Source organism: Arvicanthis niloticus, chromosome 2, assembly GCF_011762505.2.
Source record: "Arvicanthis niloticus isolate mArvNil1 chromosome 2, mArvNil1.pat.X, whole genome shotgun sequence".
Taxonomy (NCBI): domain Eukaryota; kingdom Metazoa; phylum Chordata; class Mammalia; order Rodentia; family Muridae; genus Arvicanthis; species Arvicanthis niloticus.
Window position 1 is genome coordinate 61693093 of NC_047659.1, and position 9669 is coordinate 61702761.

Consider the following 9669-nt stretch of genomic DNA (forward strand, 5'->3'; position numbering starts at 1 on the left):
AAGGAGTCCACTTAAGTCACAGGATAGCACGCACCCAAAGGACACACGAGAGACCGTCTTGCTGTAAAGCACATGAGGTGGTTTATTAAATCAGAGCTCTGGGCCAGCCCATAACCCCATATCTCACATAGGGGATAGAGGGACTGACCTTGTGGCTCAGGGGCATAGCGCTTATATATGGGCGGGGTAGGGAAAAATCGAACTTTCGCGCGGGTGCACAGGATTGGTTGTTTTACCTCTTTTGAACACTAGTAGGCCATACCATGGGGCAGGGTGTAGTTCTTCCCTTGGCCAGTCAGTTTCTGGGATGTTCTTAACAGGCCTTTGTACTGTAACTCCCCCCTCCTCTGTAACTAATTAGATGGACCCAAACCTGCTGGCAGGTGCTTTTCTGCCCAAGGTCTAAGGCGAAAAATTTACACATATTTCATAAGATGGCCTTTATAATTTTTCACTCTACACAGCGAGACCAATAACAAAAAGTCTTATCCTTAGTAGTGGCTTCTCAACCAGGAATTGCCACATGGTGATATATAGCACTTGGTCTGGGTGGCCCCAGTCAGCCCCCACTCCTGACCCCTCCAGGTCATAAGTGGTCCATTCATTCCTGCAAAAGATGGTTAGTTTGCTGGGATAAACAAAACTTCATCACACTGAGAAATGTCCAAAACCATGTGTTTTGGGTTTTAGAGACCAGTCCCTAGGAATTATTTTTTTAGTACCAAGAAGTAATATTTAATTATTAAATATTTATTTAATTAATATTATTCATTACTCAACACACAAACAAAACATGACATCATCTTCATAGGTATAACGTGTATCACAATCATAACAGTAATAGGAACCAAAGCAGATTGACTTGGGCTGCCTTACAGCACTGAGTTCATCCTTTAGTTCGGCACAAAGCTCAGAAAATGTCTCTACGTCCACATAATTCGACTCATTATAGACCTCTACTGGAGCAGGGTACATTTCTGTGGTCAACTGGCTCATATGGGTAGTATTGAGTAGAAATTTCTTCAGGGCATCCATAGAGATGTCATTATCAAACAAATTGATACTTGTGAGCTGTAGACATTGGATTAGAGCAGGCAGAAGAACACTGAGGTGAGAGTCATTCATTCTACAGTCTTCTAATTCCAGAGTCTGCAGATTATCTGCAACACTGTCTAAGAAAAGTTTTAGAGGCATGATGTTCAAGTAAGTTAAAGTGGCACCTCTCAAGCACAGATGTTTCAGCTGACTGTAGTTCCAATCCTGGGCAAATGATACCAAGTCTGACTGAGAGAGTTGGCACAGAGTGATCTTGAGGGACACCAGTGAGGCCCCCAGACACCTAGGGAGAGATTACACGGCTGGGATCAGAATGAACATGAAATGGCATGCAGTTTGGCCTGTTGACTTACTCAAGTTACACCATTTTGACATGAGGATATCACCATTATGGTGGGTCTGGCTCATTCCACAGCTAACTCTCCTAGTCTTCTCTGATAATCAGAGACCAAGAGTTGCCCTATAGGCTAATAGGGAGCACAGGAAGAACAAAATTGGAATCCATGACAGTATATCAAGATGCCTTCTGAAAAATCATTGACATTCTCACATAATTCTCTTCACCTCTCACCCTCATTCAACCCTAACCTTTGCATTCCCTAATCCACTTAACCCAGTCCTGGTCTCCAAAGAACCTTATACTGTTTAGGAATCAGGGGAAGGGGAGGATCTGTCCTCCCAGATCTAACTGAAACACACGGAGCTCGCCTGGGAAACTGTACTGATCTGAACCCTTCCTATGCAGTGGCCGTTTCTCTTTTCCATCCCTTCACATTGATCAGTTAGGATTGCTATGCAGGAAACCTCACTAGATCTGACTCACAATACTAGTCTTCTATCAGGGCAGCTCTTTCCATACAATCTACTCCATTGCTCAGCTTTGTGAATGGTCATCTGAAACCTTGAGTCACTTAACATGGAACAAGATCATGCTAACTTGTTCATTGTTAAATGTACATTGGCCTGTAGAGTAGTGCCCACCTCTCTCTCTCTCTCTCTCTCTCTCTCTTTCTCTCATTGGTTTTTTGAGGCAGGGTTTTTCTGTGTAGCCCTGGCTGTCCTGAAACTCACTCTGTAGACCAGACTGGCCTTGAACTCAGAAATCCACCTGCCTCCCAAGCACTGGGATTAAAGGCACCCACTACTCTCTAATGTAAAAAAGAGAGGCTTGCTCTGGTAACAGCGACAGCTCTTCATCCTGTCTTACCTGAACAACTCTTCCATGTGGTCTGTGAGAAAATAGACATCATCGATAGTGAGATCCTGGAGACAGGTGAGTTTGGGGAACAGAGACATGATCTTGGTGACATTGTCATTTTCCTCGCGTGTGTAAGTTCTTGTTCCAAAGATGCGCACTAGCATGAGTTTCTGGAGATTTCTCATTTTGCTGATGCAAGGTATAAGTTTTGCCAGTTTGGATATACTCCCTACTGTATTCAGTTCTAACTGCTTGACATACTCTAGCTGTAAAATATTTAACTCCTCCCTGACCTTGGACACTTCTATTGCTCCAATCTCCAAATTCTCACAGCACAAATGCAGGGAATCTTTTTTATTCTTTGCCCACTGCAACAACTGTATTTGGTATTCATCTTCATGCCGAGAAGACATAAAGGAAAGGTCAATGAACACCCTCAAACACTTCCTTGTGTATCTTGAGAAGCCCTCCACTACTTGCCCCTCAAGCTTAGTTTCTACTAAGTGGTCTCTACCCTCTCTTCCATCTTGCATATCTGAGGAAGCATATCCATTCAAGTCAACTACTTGAAGTCTTGTCTTCCTGTGGATAAAACAAGAGATGTGTCAGAAGAGAAATTATTGAGACCCAACACTTTTTTTCACCATCTCTGATGCTATTTGTCCCTTGCTCTGCTGTCTTCTATAAAGTCATGGTTTTCAGTATTGGGTCTCCAATACAACCTCTAGTTGCCAAGCAAGGGCACTTTGCCTGAGCTGCTTTTTGCCTGTCCTATTTCCCTTCATTTAGTTGCTTTGGAGTTCTGTCAGATCCTATTACTTTGTGTTTGTAGTTTTGCAGGATTTCCCTGGCTTTGTAACTCTATAGACTAGGCTGGCCTCAAACTCAGATTCACCTGCCTCTGCCTCCCAAGTGCTGGGGCTAAGGTGACTGTGCTGCATATCAGATCCTATTTCTATTAACTGGGTGAGACACAGGAACAGGGTCATTCTTCTGTGGCTACATCTGCACCCACCTGTATCTCATATTTAATTTACTACAAGGACTCACAAGCTGTCCAGGTACTTTAGCCCTCTAAGACACCAGCCAAAGCCTCTGATCCAACATTCACCCCATTCTCCTAAGTGCAAATGTTTCTTTACCTGGTATTCAGCTTACCTGGGTCGATACTTCCGTTTCAGCCATGTGTCTAATCCATCCAGTATAGCCTGGAGGTTCTGTAATTTGGGTTTATTAATTAGCAACCCAACATGAAGGGAAGAGTAAGGCCAGTATTCCACCAGGCTCTTAATCATCGTTGTTTTTCTTTGAATGTCAGCCTCCTTGAACAGAGGTGAGAAGAACACCTTTGGAAGGTTCTCCAGAACAGAGTCGGTCAATCCCTCATTCCTCACCAGGCACTGTAAAGCCAGCTCCTGGAGCGAAGGTGGGGAACCATAGACCATTCTGATGATCTTCAGGGAGATGATCCTTGGGAAAAATTTAGGAGAGAATATATTTTCAGAGTCTTTCTTATGAGGAGGCTTTTAACCCCTCATAGGAAGCATCTGTCAATGTGGTAGCCATGTTGGGAGACTTGAGTTTTCCCTATTTCACCCATTATTTGCTGAGTCTCAAAAACAAATTCCCCACACAGGCAGCATGTGTAGCCTCTCTCAATTATTCATTTTCACCATTTTCCCATTCAGTTCCAATCTTTGCTATTCTGAATCCCATATTTCTTTTGAAGAAGGAATCCAGGAAGTAACCAGACACTGTTCCGAATAGCAAAAACAATATTAACCATCTTTCATAGACAATGGGGAACGCTATATACCAAACTAAGCCATATTCTTTCAACAAATTGATCCTGCCTGGCAAAGACAGAGAAGAATCTATCAAATGGGGTATTACTTTCTATTTACTTATTTTCCTTCTTTCCTCTTTCTTTCACTTCAGTTCTCAAGACTGTCTCTGGGTAACAGTCTTGGAATTTTGTAGACCAGGCTGCCCTTGATCTCAGAAACCTACCTGCCTTTGCCTCCTTTTCTGCTGGGAGTAAAGAGTTCACTACCACATCCAGTTAAGTTTTTAGTTTTAAAGTTTTAGAGCCAGTTATGGGGAGCCTATCTATGTCATATTACGGTGGAACACAGAACTTACTGGATGTGTGTGTGTGTGTGTGTGTGTGTGTGTGTGTGTGTGTGTGTGTAGGGGATCCTGTCTGTCTTTTAGCAGCTTATTTGTTTCTATTGAGACAGGATTTCACTACATAGCCAAAAGCTGTCTATGTAGTCCAGGCTAATCTCAAACTCATTCTAAGATCCTAGAATTGAACACTACTCAATATGATGCCCCCTTATTGCCCAGCCTGTTGTCTTTATTCAAACATTTGCCTTTCAATTGCTGAATTGTAACTGAATGTTACAGTTTCAACACCTTAGAGCCAGATGCAGGATTCCATGCAGTCTATCTTGTCTTTAGTTTCAGGTCAGTCTAGTTTAAAAGTTTTTTTTTTTTTTTTTAAGATTTATTTATTATTATTACACTGTAATGTTTTCAGACACACCAGAAGAGGCCATCAAATTCCATTACGGATGGTTGAGAGACACCATGTGGTTGCTGGGAATAGAAATCAGGACCTCTGGAAGAGCAGTCAGTGTTCTGAAGCACTAGAGCCATCTCTCTAGTCTGAGCTTGTCAAATGACCAGGCTGAAGCAACTACATTCCAACAGCCAAAGTCTCTAGAACCACTGTGTGGACCCTCCTAACAAAATTGTCTTTAGGTCTGTTTTTAAGATAATAATTTTAAGTAGCTGGGCAATGGTGGCACACACCTTTACTCTTAGCGCTTGGGAAGAACAGGTAGGTGGATCGGCATTTGAAGCCTGCTCAGTCTACAGAATAAGTTCCAGAACACTCAGGGCTATACAGAGAAACTGTCTCAAAAAACTAAAACATTAGCCAGGGAGTCGTGGTGCACGCCTTTAATCCCAGCACTTGGGAGGCAGAGGCAGACCAATTTCTGAGTTCAAGGCCAGCCTGGTCTACAGAGTGAGTTCCAGGACAGCCAGGGCTACACAGAGAAACCCTGTCTCAAAAAACCAAAAAGAAAAAAAAGAACAAAAGGTAAAACATTTCAATTAAACCACAAAACTTCAACCTATTTAGTATAATTCATGGGATTACAAATAAGCTATATTACAGTGAGGCCATAACTGAAATCCCAACATATCAAAGTAGGGACAAAGTTAGAAGGCCAGACATATAAGACCAGAACAGGCTCTATGAAATCTGTCTCAAAAACCCCTTAAACTACTGAACAAACTAAAACTTAAACTCTAGTCTACCAGTCATTTTTCATTAAAAACTAACTAAACCAAAACTAACAAACAAACAAACAAAAATTCTAACTTGCCTTTTGAAGATAACTTATTTCAAATTTTTAAAAAATGCTATTTATTACGTGTGTATGGGTATCAGGACTGCATGCATGTATGAGCACTATTTGCATGCAGTGTCCAAAAGGTCAGCAGAGGGCGGTAGGTGCATTACAGTTGTATGTGATCTCTGACATAGCTACTGGCAAAGAAAACCAGGAGTCCCGGAGGAACACCAGTGTGCTGAGCCATCTCCCCAATCCTTATTATTAAAGCCTGGGTCTTAACATACAGCTAAGTTGCTTAGAGCATTTGCCTGGAATGCAAGAGCCCCAGGCTTTCATCCCCTTTACTACATTAACCTGGAAAATACCTAGAATCCAACACCAAGGAGTTGTAATTGAGAATATCGCCGGGCGGTGGTGGCGCACGCCTTTAATCCCAGCACTTGGGAGGCAGAGGCAGGCGGATTTCTGAGTTCGAGGCCAGCCTGGTCTACAGAGTGAGTTCAGGATAGCTAGAACTACACAGAGAAATCCTGTCTCGAAAAAACCAAAAAAAAAAAAAAAAGAGAATATCATATATTCAAGTCAACCTGGGACATATACTGACATGAATGCCAGCACGGTATACAAAATAAAGCTTTAAGAAGTAGATATGAGCCGGGCGGTGGTGGTACACGCCTTTAATCCCAGCACTTGGGAGGCAGAGGCAGGCGGATTTCTGAGGCTAGCCTGGTCTGCCGAATGAGTTCCAGGACAGCCAAGGCTGTACAGAGAAACCCTGTCTCGAAAAACAAAACAAACAAACAAACAAAAGAAGTAGATTATGAATAAACAGGCCCCTGGTCTACAATCCATTTCTTCTGAGGTACAAAGAGGAAGATTAACAGTCAAAGTCAGCCTAAGTTAGAAAGTTTATGACCAAATGAGATTCCATCTCAAATAAAAATTTTAAAATGAACACATTTTACTCCATGATCATAATAATCAGGAATTGGAGGCAGGGAGGTAGCTCAAAGTCATCCTGTGTCACATATGCTTTTCTAGACGCATTCTTTATTGTTACCCTGTCTCCAAACAGGAAAAGGAGTTATAAAATACAATTAGGAAGTTAATCTTTACACTCATGAGGATGAAGCCAGTAAATTCCTATACACTTGAGGCTAATAAGTATTTCAAAAAGCAAAAAAAAAAAAAGTTTTTAATACGCACCAAGCAAATCATAAGACACTTGACCCTCTCCCAACCGGAATCCCAGGTGTTGGGAGGCTGAAGCAGAAGATCTGCCTAAAATTCAAAGGTTCATGGTCTAACAAGCGAGGCCGTGTCTCAAAATCCAGCCAAACACAAGGCAATCAGGGTGCTCAGACAAGAGGACCTTGATTCTCAACCCAGTGCAGCTACCTGGCCAGATCTAAGAAAGCCTGTACACCACTGGGAGGCTCTGTCTCAACACTTAAAATTCAACCACAGAAGCACAGAAACCATTGGAGGTGAAAACAGCCCTGTACCAAGACCAATGTCCATGTGAAGAAACAGGATGCCCTATATAGACTTTTCTCTAAAATGTCTCTGAACCAGTTAGGGTGTCCTGGCCTAAGCGAAGGACTTACCTGTTAGGAGACAGGGGACAGATTCCACTGATCTGAATGTCTTCTCTTGCTCTGATGACACCTTTACAGACCTTTACACCTTTACCTCTTGCCCCTTATCACTTATCAGCTCCACCCCTAACAAATGCTGCCATCTGATTGAACGATTTTGCCCCACCCATTTAAACTTATATGGAATTCTTTTTGTCAGTAATCACTAAATCAAAGCTCCTTGGAAGAAAGGAAAAAGGAAGAAAAAAATCAAGAGTCCAAGGTTGAATTCATGTCACAACATTGAACTCATTTATTTCTTTAATTCATTCGAATATTTGCTTATTTATATACTTGGCTTGAAATTCTGTGACAGTGTCGTACTCTGTAGCTAATCTTGATTTGGACTCTCAGCAATTCTCCTGCCTCATTCTTTCTTCTGAGAGGATCACTGTTTTGAACCAGCACAGCTGGCTGAAATATATTTGTACATGACTGACATGATTGCATTATTTCTTCTAATCTCATTTAAATCCAAACCAAAATAAAGAACTGGGGCTCTGGGGGAGAAGCTGTCCTTGGTGCCCTATAGCAGAAGGGTGTTGGAGAAAGGGTCAGCCAGCACATTGGCCAAAGAAGAGGAAATTGTGATTGGGTGGTGAGCAGGGTGGCCACACCTTTAATCCCAGCATTCAGGAGGCAGGAACAAAAGAATCTCTGAATTTACATAGGGAATTCTAGCCTAGCCAAGGCATCACAATGATACCCTGTCTCAAAATTAAAAAAAAACAAAACAAACAAATCTATTTTTTTTAACAAGAAAGCTGTGCAGCTAGTGAAATAGCAGAGTTGGCAATCGTGTTGACATTAGGCCTAACTAATAAATTCATTTACAGGAAACCACATGCTTGAAGTTGAGAATGTCTCCCCTGGATGTTCTCTACCTCACTATGTATCCCCCATTACTGTCCCCAAAAGAAATAAATAATAAATAAATAAGTAAACAGGTGTAAAAATATATGGAAACTAAGCAGGATGGTGGCATAAGCTTATGTCTCAGAATTGAGGACACTGAAGAAGGATTGCTATAAGATTGAGTTCAGCCTAACAACCAAATGAAACTTTTATCTCACCCAAGCAACAACAGTGGAAGCTGGGACTCAAGGCAGAAAGCATGCTCACATCCAGTCAGGAAATGCATGATGTTGTCATGGTAGAGAGCCTCACCATTCAAATCTCTCTGTCTCTCTCTCTCTGTCTCTCTTTAACACACATGCAATAATAAATAATAGATATAATAAAATAGGCTAAAAAAGAAAGGAAAGAAAGCCCAAAAGTCCTGTGCTAAATGCCATTATGGTTATGTGCTGACTTCCATAAAACATAACAGAGTGTTGGCAGACTCTTAAAAACCCATGCACTCTCAACAGAAGTCTAACTAAGAAATGTGGCCTCTCTAGGATAAGGACACTTCAGATGCAAACTCATTAAAATGGACAGTTGATACAGTATTTGACATTTAATAAAATTATGTCACATCAACACTGACAGAGCCTAATAATAGGAGGCATAAAGCCATGTGTGTAAAATAGACAGCCATTTTTAAAATGTCCAATTATTTAAAATGCAGAGTTGCTTAGTTGAATCTTGGTGGATAAGTCCAAACAACACTGTATTACCTAAAGCTCAGAAAAACATTGCAGAAGACGGAAGATTGTGAGAACCAGAGGCTCAGGGAGTTAACTGTGAGAATGTGTCTCCTGGGAGTGCAAAAAGTTACACCCTTAAAGTCTCACAAACATGGCTACCTAAGCATGAGCTGAACAAGAACAATACACAGGTCAAAACAGCAGAAGAAAGCCCTGACCTTAGACAAAGAACTAAGAAATACAGAAAGCAGACAAATAGTCTTTCCTAGGCAGGAACACACAGTTTGGTTATATCAAAAGAAGGGGTCAGCCCTGAAAACATACATGAGTGATGTACTCACAGAGTATATTAGAACAAATATGTACACACACACACACATGTGTGTGTGTGTCAGATGGAGTTGATAATTTACAAGTTAAAGTCAGGAAACTTACTAGCTCAATGTTATGGCAGGTTACTTCTAGAGTTCTAGAACACCCTAACTGAGCTCTCCAAAAACTAATAGAAGACCAGAAAACAAAGAAATGTAAAATTAAGTGTAAAATGATGGTTCACATTTTTAATTTGAACACTAAGTCAAGGGAAGCCAATGAGGGGGACATGGGAGTTTTGGATGAACATCACTTTTGATAGAAGGCCAGCACCTCTTTTATTATGTAGTATCCCAGTTTTGTTAAATTATTATCTTTATTATCTCTATTATTACTGTTATATCATTATGCTGTTATGATTAAAAGATAAAGTACTATGAAACACTTAATTTTTCCTTTTTTAAATACTTATTTTAACTGCTTGTGTGTGGGTGTTTGTCTGCATGTAT

General features: G+C 41.2%; 1 protein-coding gene across 1 annotated transcript; it reads right to left on the reverse strand.

Moving 5' to 3' along the window:
* Window positions 1–771: 771 nt before the first annotated feature.
* Window positions 772–3699, reverse strand: LOC117702590 (preferentially expressed antigen in melanoma-like protein 7). The gene is made up of 3 exons (XM_034493687.1): window positions 3413–3699; window positions 2264–2836; window positions 772–1339 (listed from the first exon to the last, which is right to left on the reverse strand). The coding sequence occupies exons 1-3, from the start codon at window positions 3697–3699 to the stop codon at window positions 772–774; spliced, it is 1428 nt and encodes a 475-aa protein (XP_034349578.1).
* Window positions 3700–9669: the final 5970 nt, after the last annotated feature.